The sequence below is a fragment of the Siniperca chuatsi genome, linkage group LG12 (genome assembly GCF_020085105.1).
Source record: "Siniperca chuatsi isolate FFG_IHB_CAS linkage group LG12, ASM2008510v1, whole genome shotgun sequence".
NCBI lineage: Eukaryota > Metazoa > Chordata > Actinopteri > Centrarchiformes > Sinipercidae > Siniperca > Siniperca chuatsi.
In genome coordinates, this window is record NC_058053.1 from 10,091,006 (window position 1) to 10,109,919 (window position 18,914).

The following is an 18,914-nucleotide window of genomic DNA, read 5'->3' on the forward strand; positions in this document are numbered from 1 at the left end:
ACTAATATTAAAAGTCTCCATCCAGCCAGGTTGATGGCTTCCCATTTAAATGACGTATTAAATAAAACTAGTGGTATTATGTCCATCATATCTGACCCAAAATGTCACACACAGGTTACACAAAATTAATGGATGTATTTAATTTAACCCCAGTTTGGAACCTGTGCTATAAGGATGTATTTCCCTGTTGTGCCAAAGGATTAACTCCGCTTCGATAAAACCTGGATTAAATTAGTAGCAGCTTCTTGGTTTTAGAAGGTTGTGTCATGTGTACCGTTGTGGTGTAAGCAGCCTCCGGGTCGTCCTCCAGGACTCGGGACAGACCAAAGTCTGACACTTTACACACCAGATTGCTGTTGACCAGGATGTTCCGAGCAGCCAGATCTCGGTGAACGTAGCCCATGTCTGACAGATACTTCATGCCCGAGGCGATGCCACGCAGCATGCCAACCAACTGGATGACAGTGAAGTGACCATCATGATGCTGACGGGGGAGAGCAGGATAATGAGAAAAATTAACTGACAGTGGAGGAGCCATTGCAAAAACCAGAGACAAAGCACCGATAATGAGAGAGAAAAGGAGGGTCGATAAAGATGGATAGCAAAAACAAAAAGACAAAGTAGTAATACTGACAAAAACATAATGTATATATTAATGGAGCAACAAGCCAATAGAATTAGAATTAGACTGGCAGTTTATTGACAGGACAGTATGCTACCGTAAATATGGCTTCCATTTGAGCGTCTTGTGAGCCAAAACAGAGACAAAGTTAAACTGCCTGTTTTTCTTACAACTCTTAAAAGTACTTTACTATGCTTGGCCCCCAGCTATGTGCAATATCCTTAACCTAAGACCAAGGGTGATCTTGCTATCTGCCTGCAAAGCATGCAAAGGTAGTGTGTTTTTACAGACTAAGACAAAGACCTTCAGTAGATATGTTATGGCTTTGTATTTTTCAAACCTCCATTGATATCAGCATTTTTGTCATGCGTTTATTTCCCACAAAAATACCACCTGAGGCCAGAAACAGACATAATCATACTTGAGGTTGATTCTCCAACACTCACCCTCAGAAACGAGTCCAGTGATCCATTTTCCATGTACTCCACCACAATCATCACAGGCCTGCCTGCAAACACACAAACACAACACACACTCCTTATTTCCTCCAAAGATGATTTCTTTTCTATAACAGATTTATTTTGCTATTAAGGACAGTCTACAGTGGAGGGTGGAAGACGAGACATAAGAAACTTGACAGAACTGGAAAAAGACAGTGTTGCAGGTACAGTATGCCACTTAAACCAATGAATATAAAATCAGTTTGCACTTTTTAGAATGTCAAATCAGTCACATTACATTTATTTAGCTGACGCTTTTATCCAAAGCCACTTAAAAGTTGTGAGATCATTTGAACATTTGTGACCAAAATACACAAAAACAAAGCCAAGCCAGTCTGCTCCTCAGAGGGATCCACTGCTTTTCTCTTTGCAGGGACTTAACAAATAATTAGTGCTCTGTGTGTGTGTGTGTGTGTGGAGACTAATGCATGACCAATGCTATCATGCGATCCACAGATCATGTTAACGATTAGAAACTGTGAGGTAAAGTTAAAAGCTCATAAGCTCGTAAGTGGATCTTTGTCTGTGCTTAGATTTTCTTACAGGTTTTTAAAAGGTAAGTATCGAGTTTGATATTTTTTGATCCAAGATGCTCTTAGGCAGCGTTTTGTGTTAAAATCCAACAGATTTACAATTGACCTTTAAAAGTGACACCATTATTTGTCAGTGAAACCTCTAAATGAACCCTTCACTGAGTAATATTACATTACCAGTTATTATTAACACTACAAAAACTGGTGATATTGAAACACATTAATGATTGCATGTGACAATCGAATAATGTCCCTTAGAAATAAACTCAGTTTAAGGGCTTTTGTAAAACAGTGTAGAACTGCGATTATACCCATCACATTCGATGTGCATAATACTGAATGAATCTGATGTGATTTTCAACAAAAAGCATTTTTGCCAACTAATTAGCAAAACACCCTAATTTCCAAATGTCTTTTCATCTTAAATCATTCATTATATAAGCATCTAAGCTTGCTTGTGCATGCGGATATCATAGGACCACATCGAGCAAAGACTGGTCAGCATGATAAATTATTGCATGTAGGTCATCAAACTATTAGTTAAGGAACACTGGTCCCAAAATGATCCTCTGATGAGCCACAAGATAATATCTGGAGTCATGTAGGTGACACATTAGGCTCTGGTAAACACTGGCTGACAAAATCACAAAATCACAGTGCGTAGATATGTGTGTGTGTGCAACTCCTAGTCTGAGAGGAAATAAAAGGGAAGAGAGGGTTGGGGAAACAGACCATCGGCATTTGATTGATGCATCGAGTTAAGACGCTCAATTCATAAAACTATTCCATCTCAATATGTCCAACCTGCCGAACGGGACCTGTTCAATATTCAGTCCATGTATGACATAAGACGTTAGTTAGAAACAGGTGCATGCACAAACTCTCTTTCCAAATGTTTTTGTTCCCCCACAGAGGATCCCTACAGTGCTACAGATTGACTGGTTTACAGCTGGGAGGCAGTTGTCCAGGCTTATGTGCTGGTGAGCTGTAAACCATTCTGAACTGCTGGAAATAGAAATACAAGTGTTACTGTGGTGAAGTAACACCATGATCTCACATTCAACAACAGCTCATATGGGAATGTGAAAAATCACATGATGGAAGATGGAGTGGGACTCTCTAACTTAACAATGCAAAGATTTGTAAAAGGGTTCCATTAATACATCTGAATGGCTTTTTAAGATGCAGGACGTTTTGTGGTTCATAATAGCAGTGTCACTTTATAGAGTTTTTGAATGACACAAATCAAAAGCCATGAAGAGATGTTACACAGCTTGTGAAATGTCACAACAAGTCTAAATGACATCTGTCACAACCGCTTCACCCCCTGTTAGCGGTGTGTTTAAGGGACTCAGCATCTCATTAGAGAGACAGCAGACAGCAGGTGAGCTTCAGCGAGGCTTCTGTCATGGTCATATTATGTATTCAGCTGAATGAATGAGTGGCACTACGAATGAAGAAACTCTTCGCACAAAGATGAGATTTATGCTTTGATAATAATATGTTTTATTTTTACAAAAGGATGGCTTTAAGGATGAGAACAAAGAGGTTGGTTTAGCAAAACCACTTTTTTATACTTTTTTTTTTGGGAAGAATCTGGGACTGTCATCTGGACACCAGAATTGAATTGTTCCATTGGATTGCCAAGGATTCATCTCCGACTGCATGTTCCACTGAGGTTCACAACAAATGCTAAACAGGCACAGGTGAAAACATTGCTCCTCAAGAAAATGCACAGTCTTTCTGTTGTGCGCATTCATAAACGTTGGTTGCACAGTGTGCGATGGGTTTTTTTTGGAAGGGAATGGGCATTTTTACATTTTGAGTGATGCTGAGGTTATCTCTTGCAGTTAAGGAACAAAACTGATACAAAACTGTATACTGTGGCATTCTGAAAGTGATGCACCTTCAGGTAAAACCGAGGAATATTGTTAATGTTAATTTTTAAACAGCTTGAATGCTTTTAACATTTGAAATAATCAAAACCAACCAAATCAAGCACATCATCAACACGGGAATGATGATCTTAACCCTACATTACTGTCACCAGAGAAAAGAAGGCCCAGTGGGTATATGGATGGATGGATACGCTGAGCCTTACTTACTTTAGACCAAATAGGCACATGATGTTTTTTTTTTTATTTTAATCTGCAAAATATAATCATACCCTTAAATTTGCAGATACTTTCCCCCAACACCAATCCAGCAGGGATAGACAGGAAATTAATTGATCAAGCTTGGCTTTCCTGAGTTAATTAGCAATGTTTGGATACAATATATAGTTGTGCAGTGCAGCGCCTGAACAAAAACAAACGCACCTGTTTACCAGATTCTAAAGTGTCACCTTTTACTTCAGAGCAGGTATAGCAGTCAGTCACAGCACAATACTCCCCATAATTAGTCTCCGAAGAACAACACCAGATGTACAGAGTGAAAGACAAACAGACAAGCAGGCAGACAGAAAAAGGATACTCATAATGAATGTCTTTCTATATGATGCCCCCCTGCCAAGCACAAATGGTGTTTGCATGATTTTGTATAGTGTATTGTGTGTGTGCATGCACCATTGGATAGGCAGTCATGTGAAATGGTTTGCTCTGATAACTCCCTCTTTCTCTCTTATAAAAGCAGATGACTAAGAACCTGGTAAAACTTTCTTCTTATGTTAGATTCAATCCAATTTACTGAATATATTTCAGGCTTTTATGCTTTTACTTTTCATGTGATATCAAGTGGTGAAAACAACAAATTCAAAAATTAGTACAACAAAATATAATTATTCTTAAATAACAATACAGTGGTTCTGTTTTTTTTTTTACTGGCACTTGACACTTTGATAGTAATATGCTGTAAGTAACTTTATAAAAAGTGTGCTAACATGTTAATCTCAAGCCACACTTAAGCATACTCGTAACATACTCATAACAAGCTTAACAACCACATCCCATGGAGGACCATGAGGAAAAAAGCTAGTAAGTGGACTTTGAGTTATTCATTTCTTTGTTTTTTGTCAAAGTACTGTTCTCAAGTTGAAAAATAAACTCTCACACACTACTTATAAGAAGTCAGTAATTGAAGATGTGTTCATAAGACTGACATGACACCTGTCATGAACATGAAGGAGTCTTTATGGAAGTTTATGACTGTTGTCATTAAGTGTCATTCGGTCAATTATGTCACTTTTAATGCAAAGCTGGCGTTGTTTGAGATGTCTTTGTTATGACAACTTGACATTAGCTAAGAAAACATAACCTGTCATAAACATGCCATAGCAGGCCTAATTATCAAACTTAAAGAAACTATTTAGCTTTATGTGTTAACATTACATTATACCGTCATATGTGCTTGGTTTTGACGACTGTCATGAGACCATTAGAACTGTGTCATGAATAATTCCCTTGACCTCAAGTAAAGTGGAACCATTTGGACTTGTCATAAAGATGTCAGCAATGTTATGAGGGCCGTTGACAACAGAGTACAGTAACAAGGTGATTTATGGAGTTTCCTGATGGACAGATAGCTTTACTTGTTGCTAAAGTAACATTACTGTCACTGTGGGTATCAAGATAAAATGCTAACGTTTTATATATATATATATATATATATATATATATATATATGTATGTGTGTGTGTGTGTGTGTAATCCATTATTGTTATTATTAATATAACTGCTAACTGATGCTAATTGTAACTGTTAGCTGCTGTTAGCTAATTAGTATGGTTAGACCGTGCAAGCTAGCCATGCTATTAACTAGCTGACTGAATTGTCATAACAAAGACATTTTTGTCTAAGTTAATGTCAAGTTCTCATGACAAAGACATTTTTATCTTGATTAATGTCAAGTTGTCATAACAAAGACATCTCAAACAACAATCAACTTTTGGACTGAATGACACTTAATGACAACAGTCATAAACCTTCATAAAGACTCCTTCATGGTTATGACAGTGTCATGTCAGTCTTATGAACTCACCTTCAAATAAAGTGTTACCTAAGAAGTCTTCTATATGGGTGAAACTACCTTTCAGAGTGGATTTCAATTCCAAAACTACTCAAGGGAAAATTATAAGAGGAGTTCAACAGACCTTTGTATGTCTATTCAGAGCAGCCAGAAAGCTGATGAGATGAAAAGTCCTTCATGGCCACAGCAACTCAAAATGTTTTTATTCTTTTTTATCATCAGATGTCTTACCAGAGAAATCATCTCAGTGTTGTGCGGAAGGATTTTTTCACTCAACAGCTTCAGAGATGCTAGACTATAAAAACTACAGTTAAATCTATCGGTGCAAAATATCAGCATTCAGCAGTTTTAATGCACTAATGACAGTATCGGCCTTTAAAGACCCTTATCAGGTGAATCCTTGTCAGCAGGGTCATAGCTGAGGAGTGTCCTCTATCTACATTGAGGGAGGGGTTGAAAGTCTTCAGGGGACACATTTATATTCACAGCGATGTCTCAGTTTATACACCCCCTGTAAAAACAACCATATGTTGCGCTTGGTGAGCCCCGTAAAACAGCGCTTGTTAACAAGTCCACACTCACACACACACCTTTTGTAGATAAAGCATATTCTTGCACAAAAAATGGGGCATTAGAATTTACATGACGACGCACACACACGCTCACACTCACTATGGGTATGTAGAGGATAATGTATACTCTACATGAGACACAAACACAAGTCAGTTCACTAATCTTGTAAATACCAAGAAGAAACACAGTGACAGTGATAGTTATTCCATACTTCAAGATGAGACTGCTGCAACCTTGTGTTTTTACTGCAATTTACCATTCAAACAAGGCATAAATGTATCCATCAGACTGTGGTAAACAGTGTGATGGGTAAAGAAATGACAATTTTAAATGCTCTTTTCTTTTGCTTTCAAGCAAAGTGCTTAATGTGAGTGCAGTATTTTTAATAGAAAGATAGTGACTGAGTTGCAAACACATTGTTTTTATCAACATGGGAAAATGCACCACACATATGGCAGTGACTACATGAAATTGTGATTGAGTGACAGTTGTTGTTTCTCATGTTTATAACTACATTGTGACTGAAATGATCTGTATTTAGCACTTAAAGACTGGATTTTTCTGGCCAGCATAAGCGTAGCCTTATAGCCACATATTGACATTTTTTTTCCTGTGAAACCAAATATTAAAAATGGAGTCAGACCCATAGGAAAGTTAAAAATAGCTTTGTTTCATCAGTGGTGGTAACTTATAGGACATTAGCAGTTACTGTGCATAACTAAGTGCTGCAGGGAATGTACTGGTGACAAGGATGAAATCTTATTGCATCTCCAAACTAAATAAAATTATACCACCCATAATCCTACTTACTTTTGGTGACCACGCCCTCCAGCCTGATGATGTTGGGGTGGTCAAACTGGCCCATGATTGACGCCTCGCGCAGGAAGTCCCGCCTCTGGCGCTCAACATACCCGCCTTTCAGTGTCTTTATTGCCACGGCGATCTCCTTCTTCCCCGGTGTTCTCAGGCGACCGCTGCACACCTCGCCAAACTCACCTAAAGCACACACACATACACACACACATACACACACACACACACACAGTAAGGAGTCAATCACTAAACTCCACACCATCAGCAGGCAGCACAGTATGCCACCTGGGGGCAGTGTTGCAGTTCCCAGCTAAACTCCAGCATTATTGCCTCTTTACTGATTATTTAAACTTCATGAAGTTCTCTCTTTCACCTTCTAAAAAAAGCCTTGAATCTATTCTTACACTTTCTTTTGTTCTATAAACCTGTTAAAGCTTTAATATTCCTACAGTTTGTGCGGAGAAAATGAGAGTGAGACAGTGGGAAATGGAAAAAGGCGTCCTCTTTACTGTGTACAGTGGAGTAGAGGGGGTTCACGGCAATTATATGTGTGGAATGAAAACAGATCATCTCCTATGACGCATTTAAAGCTATTGTAATTCTAACCAACATGAAATGATCCTCTTCCACCCACAGGCGAAAGGAATCAGTGAGACACAAGTGTGTTACACGAGTGTGTAACTGTGTGTGTAGGCCTGTCTCTGTGTGTGTGTATACCGGCTCCGATCACCCTCTCGATGCGGATCCTGGGCGGGTCGATCTCCTTGGTGAACTCGTGGACGGCCTGCGCAGGGTCTTCATATGTATCAGGGTCCACATAGGTCTTTATTCCTGGGAAAGGGACTGTGGGGACAGAGAGAAAGATACAGAGACAATGAGTTGGAGTGTGGTGAAAAGGTAAAATTAGCTAAATTTTGATGACCATTTTTTAAGATTGACACACATTTTTAATTCAAATCAGTGTATAAAACTTTTTACTGCTACAGCTTTTACCACCACCGCCACTATTTCTACTACTGCTGCTGCTGCTACCCAACCAGGGGGCGGGGGGGATTTGTGGGGGGGTAGGGGAGGGTACATCAGCATTTACCAGGGGTAGCGTGGAAAGATTGTGGAAAATAAACACACACATAGGAAAACAAATGAATGTGAGGTTGATGTTTAGTGTATTGATATAACCAAGAAACTACCAGCTACAATAAGCCTCACACCTCACACCAACCTGAATAAGTTGCAACACCATGACATCCTCATGTTGTAACTGAGGGTGCGTGAAAACTAGCTAGCAAGTGAGCAGAGACGTTAAAATAGAAAGCGAATGAGAAATTGACAAATGTTTGAATTGGCCAGCTTCTTTTAAAAATGTGTCTTCATATACCTCAATGTAAGACACAAACCATATTACTGCAATGACCCCGGTTCAACTCTTTGACTTTTGTTACATGCCATACTCCTCTCTCTCTCCATACTTTCCTGTCTACATCTATACTGAGTGCTTGAGCTGTCACCTATAGAGTAAACACAATCACAAAATGCCTACAGTGGTCCACACTGTACATCTTAGATATAATATATAATATATACAGGAGAAATAGACATTAAAACAACATTTCTATGTATTTCTTTTTATACTGTTTTTTTCATACAGTATCAACAGTGTATCTCGAGATTTTACATAAACCAGCACAGCAATGATCTGGTCTCTCTTTAGACAAAAGGTTCTAGACATGTAGAGACACATTTCTCCACTACTATTGATTATGAGCTGGGAGGCAATTACACGATGCACACATATACCAAAACACACACACTGATAGCTTGGTTCTCCTCCTCTGAGGCAGCGGGGCAGCACACTGAGCCCGTTTTTTAACCGGAGCGAGGTATTAGCCCCTGCTTTAAGCAAGTGTCCACTCTATTGTGTTGAAGTGTCTATGAGCAAGTCGGTGAATCTTTAACAGCCTGCTGCTGTTCTGGCTCTGACTCTGACTCTGACTGTGTCTCTCTCTCTGTGTTTGTGTGTGTGTGTGTGTCTGTTTGTGGTGGACACACACACACACACACACACACACACCAGCAAAACCCTAAGGGCCCTGTTCTCTCAAAGCTTCTGCTCAACATCACACTCAGGGCTGAGACCTGAGACAAGACACAGGAGATACAGGGTTTTGACTTTAGGAGTGAGCATACACACACTGGCTTATAAGGTGTGTGTTTTAATCTTGAATGTGGCATCTTGTTAGCCGCCTTCAAAAACTAATTTGATGTATATTTCTTCTCTTACCGTTTTCCATCTGTTTCTGTCTGTCCCCTTAAACCTCATTTCTCTTTGTCCTCTCCGCTCTTCCTCTAACTTTCAACCTGGATGCCCTCATCCTCATTTTTCTCTCTCCTCTCTATTTCTCCTCTTGCAATTTTCCCTTGTCTCGCCCCAATCTTCGACTTTCTGCTCACTTTTCAAACATCATTCTTTTTTCACTTTACAGCTCTCATTTCAATTTGTTTTTTTCAAGTCAGGAATGAAAAGTTGGATATTAAAAAACAAAAGACAAAAGAGACAGAAAGGTACAGGAGTGCAGAAGCAGACATCTCAGGGATGCATCTATGTAACCAGATTAGACAAAAAAGAAAAGAAAAGCCTCATGTAGAACATCAAATGAAACCTGAGGGGAGAGTGCTAGACATGAGAAAGGAGGAAGAGGAAAGAGAGACAGAAATATGAAGGAGCATGGTGGTTTAAAGATTTTTGCTCTTTTGACAAGTTTGACATTCCTGAAACTATCGTATAAATACCACATTAACTACTTCTTTTCTTGCTAGCATTTGTAACCAAGTCAATGTCTTTGCAACAGCTTGTGGTGGGGACTGTCATTCCCGTGCAAAATTCAAATATGCATAGGCATATACAGAAATCCATGGGAAATGATCCATACAGCAGGACACTGTGTGTGTCGAATGCAAAGAGAAGAGCTGGTGGCTAGCCTGCTAGTTGCTAACTGTGGCTCACAGAATCCCTCGCTTCTTGTTTCTTTACTTGCTTACTGGCAAAGACACACCAGAAAATAAAACCTGGCACTTTCTCACCAAATGGTTGGGCATTCTGGCTAAAGTAATTTTAAACACTAACATCATGTAAAGTGTAAAACAGATGACAAGACTTAGAAGACCTCCCCCTACCATCATTACCATATATATGGAAATTCATTATTCTTGACTCAATTTTTTTGCTATGTGAAATCTGTGAAAACACAAAAATTAGGGACACAGTGAGAGGAGAAAAAATCCAAAAGTGAGAGGTAGACTGATTGATTTACCATGTCCATTCTGATAACTGGTCCTTCTTTTCTCCTCTGAAGTCATCTTGGCCTTAAAGTACCACTGACACCTGGAAAACATACAGATTGATGGACAGAGTTAAAGGGATTTTCCTCAAATGTGTGATAAGTGCTTTAAACCAGATCATGAGGAATTACACAATTTTCAGAGAATGTCAAATCCTGGTCTAATTAAGACAACCACCAGTTACATAATACACTTGCTGGCCTCTAATTCCAGCATCTTGTGTAAACAGCTTGACATGGCAATAATACGGGTCATAAAGTTCTGTGTGTTCTACAGGAAAGCCAGATTAAATACAGCCCCCAGTGTGTTGTGTGTGATTCTTGTCTTTGTGTTTCTCTTCACACTTTTGCACCACAGACAGACACACATGCACAATGATGCAGGTGATCACATCAAAGACATGCTTGTTTGAAGCACTAGAGGCACCTTAGGTTTACATGAATAGTTCCATGAAAAATGTTGAGAAAAGCTCATAAGGGAGCTACAGTATGGGAGGTTGCTGAGAGGGGAACAATACGGCAAAAAAAAACAAAAAAAACCTGGGAGGAAGAGAGAAGAACAAGCAAGCCATTTAAAAAACTAGATGGTAAGAGTAGACGGAGAAGGAAGTATAGTAACATCTCAGGGGCTAATTAGTCGATTAAAGTTACAATCCATGACATTTTCATAGAAACGCAGATCCATAACCAGTACATGAACATTAACATTTCTGGTAAAAATCCTGCACTGAACAGGATCAAACACCACAGAAATGAGACATACCACCGAAAATGAAACAGAATACAACAAAACAATATTGCGAGGTTGACTAATCATTGGAACTTATCATTTGAAGAAAGATGTTGGCAGGCAGTAAGAGTCTGGCCTTGGAAGACATGGTTTACAGATTAAGTAATGAAGATGGAGGTGATGTGATTCAGAAGCATACACATAAACACACAGATTCAAAATTCTTGAGAAAATGAAGACTCTTTCACAGAGAGAATGAAATGTTTTTTTTTTTCTCAACACAATACCATAGAAGGTAAGTACACTTACATCCACAAATGCAAAACCTCCCTCATCTTCCTTCTATGTCTGTGAGTGTGTGTTTGTGTGAGAGTTTATCTGGGCACTGAGAGACCAAGAGACAGCCAACGACTGATAAAAAAAGCCGCTGCCAAGAAACTCTGAAAAGCTGAGAGATTAGATGACAGCATCTGCAAAAGACCACAGAAGAATTTATCCAAATAGATGCTTGGATGTTACTCCGAAAATAAAAAGTGAAGAAAACACAAAGTACTCTGTCAGGATCACACACACAACCAGAATCCAAAGTTGTTATTCTTTGCTGAAAACAAGAATATGTTTACACTCAACACATTTCTGGAAATCCTGGAATCTCATCTCATCTAAAAAAAAATCTTCTGGTGCCATTTTTTAATTACCAATTTTCTACAGAAAGAGACTCATCATGTCAAGCCACGTCATTAATTTATTCATTACTGTTACTATTTAATTTAATTAGTATTTAATGCATTGCCTACTTTGCTTCCATGCTGAGCAAATTTGATCAAACTTTGTTTTACCCTCACATAGTGTTACAGACACAGATAAATGCTGATACACCAACAAGTACTACTACAACTACTACTTGCGTATTTGCTACTTAAAGAGGACAGCAGCCAGGTTTCCATCCAAATGTAATGCAAATTTTAACTTAAATAAATTTTGAGAAAATCTGCAAAAGCAGATGCAAATGAATCCACTATTGTTATGCGATTATATGGAGTTGGTTCATTGAGATAAACAGCTGGTGGTGCTAAATTTCCAGTCGTTTCCCATTAAGCCATTGCAGAAGAAGAGCTTGCAACAAGATGATGTAAATAAATGAGCGCCAGTAAAACCTTAAACGGTGGAGAGGAAGCTTCAGTGGATGCTTAAGTCACATGCTTCATGTACGTCGCTAAGTCTGTGTCCATTACACTGTCGCATTTTGCTTTTATCGATAAATCAACATTTTCACCTCAGCCAAGTGTAACAACATTTTTGCAACATTTTTCAGTGTTTCCACTCAGGTTTTTTTATGTGAAAATTAAAAATGTACATAAAAACAGGTGGATGGAAACACGCCTATAATTACTCTTACGAACGTCAAAGGTTGCTTGTCAGAGTATTGTAAACATAGGACATTGTAAGCGTTTGAACCGATGATCAGGATATATTCTCCAATGCAATGTAAAGGGGCTATAAACTGTATTTTATAAATATGACAACATAAAATACATTCAGTGCCGCAAAATCTGAAAGTTTTGTTGTTTATTTTGGCCTTTGTAAAGCTTATTATGTTTCGTTTTTGTTAACACTAAGAGATAGAGGAGTGAGTCAGCTGTATTGTAATTTTCTTTGGGGGGGTTCTTTTTGCCTTTATTTTGATAGTGCAGCTGAAGATAGACAGGGAAGGAGCAGAGAGAGGGGGGATGACATGCAGCAAAGGGCTGCGGGCTGGATTCGAACCCGAGACGCTGTGTTAAGGACTCAGCCTTGGTACATGAGGCACAGACTGTATTGTATTGAGGAAGTTAAGTATAACATCTTGGTTGCAGCTGCAGTAAAATAATAGTGAATAGAATGAGTTGCATGAAATTGTCATCTCAGATGAAATCCCATGTTTGGACCCTCAGAACTACTTTCATGAATGAGTCTAGTAACAGGCAGAAATCATTAGTCTCTCAGCAGTCACACCTATGGTTTTGCTGCTACAAAATGAATTTGGGTCCATTAGCAGACCGTTCTTTTTCAAACAATTTAAAGCATCAACAAAAATTACCATCATTAAACATTAAAGCAGCAACTAAATTAGAATTTAGACCTGTGGTCTGTGATTTTCACAGTTTTAATTCCTGAAATGGCCTTTTCATGGTGAGATTAGAACATCATTATGAACATTAAGGCACAATTTGAAAAGGGTCACCTCACTGATAAAAAAACAACACACAAGATTGGAACCTTTTAACACTTTCAAATTGATCTACAGTTTTTTTCACAGTCACACAAGCACTAACACTAAGCTACAACTAAAATAAAGTTTTTAATTCTGATACAATACGAGTGAATTCTCAGAGGCTCTAAACCTCACTAACATTTATGATTAAATTAATACGTAAATACATAAAAGCTATCTGCATGGTTAGATATCACTCATGGTAAGACGGAGAATATATTTTTAAGAATAATTTGAGCAAACTCACACTTTAAGTCAAACATCTGGCCCGCTGTTCAAGTAATGGCTTTTTGTCATTCAAACGTGGTTGACCGTTACCTAAATGTTTGCTAATGGCTACATTCAAACATGACAAGACTGTTACATAGTGAACCTGCAATGCTCACGAAATATTTGGTACATGGTGCGTGAGAGGTATAGAGGTGGGACTGCTGGAGAAGAGCAGTGAGATGGAAAATAATGATATGAAGGAAGGAAGGTGCTCCGAGTTCTCTCACAGGCTGCTTCACTGATGAATTTTAAAACTTATTTTGCTGTAGAGGGCTTAATTAATGACCGTGTGCACGAGGGACGCCCGCTCCTACTTCTCACTAGTGGATCCCCTAATAAATGTTCTCATATTTCATCATTTATTAGATAGAATATAGAATTCTGATGCCTGTTTCCATACAGTCCCCCAGCACACAAGGATACTTAAAAATGACAAAACCTGAGGTTGTGACTCAATTCCTATTTGCTCACATGCTGAATGTAAAGCGTTTTTTTTTGCAGCTGTCGGCAGTTTGCTCGGATGAAGGCTGATGCATTCCCCCCCGCAATGGAAAACAAACAAACAAAATTAGAACACATTTTTTAGAAATGTAAAGAATCCCCTCAGCTACTTAAAAGTGGCTCTGTGCATAAGAGATGCTAATTTAGTGATATTAATATTACAGTGCTCTTAAGAAGGTGGAACAGGGCATGCTTTTAATATGTGTATTCACCCTTGTGCTTCTGTGGCCTGTCTGTTAATGTAACACCATTTAATTCAGAATTTAGCTTTTGTGTTGGACGTGTTACAGGAATGTTAGGTCCTACCTGGACAGCTTGCCATCATTATTTTTACTTAAAAGTGTTTCTTTTGTGGGTGTATATTCACAGACATGCACAGTTTCCATCACATTTCCGCGATGAAGTGCATGTCAAAAATAAACTTTAAAGGAGTGACAGCAAGCAGTGGAAGAGCAGAGCCCAGAGGCTTGAACCAAACCCCCAACAGAGACAGAGCAGAGACAGAAACAGAGATCTCTCGTAGTCACACAGTCACTTCAGAAGAGAGTCCTCTCTTCACTGTCGATGCCCCAGACAAGTCCACCTCCCCCCGAGCCCTGTGCCTCCACACCCACTGTGGTCCAGATGAAAGATGCTATCTCCCTCCTGGAGATGAAGCTGGCAGAGCTGAGGGACAGAGGTCTGCATCTTGGCCTGAGTCCCACTGGACACAACGGTATTGACACATTTTACTGCTGGCTTTGGGTCTGGTTCAGGCCTAACATATAAATATTACCAACATGAAATGTTACTATTAACTTTTACTTTCAATATTATTAATTTCAATATTAAAATAACAATAGAAGAAAAGGCAACAGAAGAGAAACATTAATATACACAGTAATTATATACAGTATATACAGTAAAAACAATCAAAGTGCAGACATCTGTATGTGTGTCTGCTACTGCTGAAGTAGACGTGGTGTAAGGATGTCAGTACTGCAAGATCATTATAGTCCTCAATTGACTCAGTTCTAAGCACCAACTAAGGGGGACTAAAGCTGTGGTACAAATTTAAACTACACACTTCTATTAAAGTGATAGGAAAATTGGCAATTTCAGTATATGGACAGAATTGAAAGAGACTCTATTCTCAACACAGAAGGAAGTATTTACCGTATAGTCCCTACAAAGAGTACCTATACTGTAGTACAACAAAAATATGTTGTAATTTCTACACAAAAGTACAATCAACAAAATGCCATATTCCCATTTCCAACTGGACCTTTTCTCTCAAAACAATGACGAGCAAGCAATCAACACAAAACATGAAGAACCATTTACAATTTTGTCGGTTTTGTCTTTTTAGGAAGATACACATTTCACTCACTTTGGAATAGTACACTTTAATATATAATTAAAAAAATGAAAGGCCTGTTTTTTTCTTTAGTGCACTTGTTGTTCCATCTCTAAACTCTGATCACAATCTAATCTACACATAACAAAGACAGCGAATAATAACACTGCACACAAGCCAGGAAGCTCTTTGATAAAAAGAAATTATACAACTGGCCTCAAAACAATACACAGGCAAACCAAAAGACATTGGTAACCAGTAGAGACTTGCAGGAAGTACAGTTTTAGCAAGCTACCCAAATATTTATCTCAGAAGAAGGATGAGACCAACACAGAACTACAATGAAAACGAATATTGGACTTACATTTGTCAGCTGGGCAGACACACTACTGTAAATCAGTGATAATGTTGGTCCGTGTCAGTTGCATATGTAAGTACGCAGTTGTTTGCTAACAAGTTAGCCACAACAACTTAGGCTGGAGACACAGTTTGTTGGTGACTTGTCTCAAAGTTTCTCTGTCCCCTGGTGACTAAATGTAATTACTGCACCTTCAATGGTGGGGAAAAATAATAATAACTTTATTTATATAGCACCTTTGAAAACAGAGTTTACAAAGTGCTTTGACAGACAAGGCATAGCAGAAACAGGACATCCAGAGGGCAATATAACAAATGAGACAAGATCATGATAAGATGGCCAATTAAAATGGCATTTACTGCTGTGCAATATCCTCCATCTCATTATAACCTTAATAAGCTACACTTAACTTGCTTAAGTTCATGCACTATTATCTTATACCGTATTATTATCATCAACCGGTAAACCCACTTGGTACTTCACACTTATTTTATTTTATACTTATACCCACTTGGTACTTAATTTATTTTCTGACCTGTATTATAGTGTATTATATTTTTTTGCTTAGTACTTTTATTCCTGTGTGCACTGACGTAAAGGTGAGCTGCTGTACCAAAAGAGTTTCTCCTCGGGAATCAATAAAGTATTTCTGATTCTGATTTCTGATTCTGATTCTCTACTGTGTCAAAAGCTGCACTTAGGTCTAAAAGAATTAAAATGACCCTCTCTCCCCTGTCGGCTGCTAAAAGGAGCTCATTGGTTACCTTGAGGAGGGCAGTTTCTGTGCTATGTAGGTCGCTAAAACCTGACTGAAATGTGACCCAGCATTTAGTGAGCCACTGAATTACATGTTTATTTGATCTATTTTTGAGGTTTTGAATATAACTGTATAGTTATTGTAATTTTTAAAGTGTCAGACTATGTGTAAAGTGTGAATGTTATTCTCTTTTACTACATAATAATGTATGCAGGACCCCTATATCACACCTGTGATCTGTTCTCCTAATTGCTGTAAACATAACGTTGACATATTATCACCTTATAAAGTTGGTGTTACCTGTTAGCAAACAACTGGCTATTTACACAGCCAGCAGACCCAGAGCAACATTAACATTCATTTGGAGTTATGTTTGCGTCCACTTGATGAGCTCTGTTTTGGTCTCTACCAACTCCTGAGGGAAATATCTGGCTCTCTAGCTGCTAAATGCTCCACTATGTTCACCAGCTAGTCGCTAACGTTGTCTGTCTACGGTTTGGTGGTGAGCAGTTGCAGTGGGTTTCACATTACACAGTCATTTCAGTTCCTATAAAATTATTGATTAGTGCAACTTTAAATAAATACCAAGAAGTTTAAAGTTAGTCCAGAGCCGAGTTTTTGATATCTTCTCTTCATGTTTGATTCTTTTGTTTGATCAGGATCCACATGAATTGTGCAGGGGATTTCTGATTTTCTTAGAGAATAAACTCCCTCTGTCTCAAATGTGATGTGAAGCAAGGGTGCTGCCTCAGTAACTGTTCTAATCAACAAAAACAACCTCCCCAGATTAGTAGAGAGTACTGTATGGCCAAATAAAGTGGCTAAATGATGCGATAATGCAGGCTGTGATGGAATAAGAAGTGAAAATGCCCACATTGCACTAATGGAGAAAGTGCGTGTAAGCGCTTGCTTGTGTGTGAGGTTCATGTGATCACATGCGAGCCTCCTCCTCTTTGAAGACTTAACATAATCCAGGTTGCCAGATTAGAGCAGGTGTCAGAGGGCTACGAGCCGCAGGTTGCCAGATTGGGCTTTGGCTAAGTGAAGTCTGTAGGATCCTGGACACTGATAGACAGAGCAGATAACATGGCGGGTAACACTGGCAGAGAGGACAAGAAGGGGATTTGGAAAGCTACTGTTGACCTCTGCTGATGGGGTCAAGCTGTTCATTAAAGAAATGGTGGCATGTGCCTTTATCAGTCTTTTCCAGTCCTATCCTCTGATCCCCTTTATCCGCCTATCCCTCTGTCTCACTGGTTTTCATGATGAAAAGAGGCTGCACACACAGACAGTTATCATATACAAAGACCTTGGCTTCTTCCACTGCTCTCTGGTCTGTTGAGCATTGTTACAGTACATATTCACAAGCACTTTACACACCCACACATACACATTCACCTCAGTGAAACAACATTGCCCAGAGCCCTAATCAAAGCATCAGTGTAATTCAAACCACTCCTTTCTTGCCCTAACATCCCTCACAGTCACCTCACCATGTCACCCCTCTTAGCTGCAGAGGCTACAGAGGGCATAGAAGAAAGCAAGGATTAAAGAAAATATAAAGAAAATGATAAAAGAGTTGCAGTGACTGACAGACAACTCAAGAGTAAAGAGTACACATACAGTACAACTCTTCAGCTAGGCTACATCTGTGCAATTGTGACAGCTTTGCTCTGGTAGATGTTTTCACGCTTCAAATTTTGCATGATGCAAACACAGATGTAGATGAAGCTTTTAGGGCAGCCAGGTGTCAAAACTCCTTGTATGGCAGCTCCTCTTATATCCTCACTTGTGTTGTACAAGTTTACATCTATGAGAGCTGTGTGACTGAAAGCTCTCATCTTTCTCAGGCAGCTCAAGTACATTTGGAGCTTTTTTTGAAATTGAAAGAGAGTGAAAGTTCCTCCTACACAGGGCAGAGGGATTGCAGATATGACAGATTGTGATGAAGTCAAAAAACACTCCAACCACTGCTGCGACTGCGTTTAGCTGGATTCAGGTAAAAAAGGTCCTTCTTGTGCTAGAATGCAAAAAGTCTAAAGGGCTTACTGTAGCACTTGCACCTGGTGTGGGTGTATGTGTGAGTTTTTAATAAATAAACTAGGAACACATCCTCCTACACACACTGAGATCACATCACAAAAATACTTTAAATCCCTGCTATGAATCGACTGCTTTAAGCTTATTGTTAAATTTTTTATTTTGTTAAAGGTGATGGACTTCAAATTCCTTTGACATTCGAACCATGCCAGCAATAAAAGACTCCACTGTGAGGTAAGTGCACCTTGTCTGATAAAAAAAAAAACAACAGATCTCATAACTTTGAAGTTCACAGCTCACTTGTGGAAATTCTCTGGCAACCGGCA

General features: G+C 38.9%; 1 protein-coding gene across 1 annotated transcript in view; it reads right to left on the reverse strand.

Moving 5' to 3' along the window:
* Positions 1–18,914, reverse strand: part of epha6 (eph receptor A6) — a 166,368-nt gene that overhangs the window by 8,322 nt on the left and 139,132 nt on the right. The window contains exons 9-13 of the mRNA XM_044217017.1: positions 10,316–10,386; positions 7,722–7,847; positions 7,002–7,187; positions 1,069–1,130; positions 275–484 (exon numbers count right to left, since the gene is read on the reverse strand). Coding sequence (XP_044072952.1) covers positions 275–484; positions 1,069–1,130; positions 7,002–7,187; positions 7,722–7,847; positions 10,316–10,386 — 655 coding nt within the window. The remainder of the gene's footprint in view (positions 1–274; positions 485–1,068; positions 1,131–7,001; positions 7,188–7,721; positions 7,848–10,315; positions 10,387–18,914) is intronic.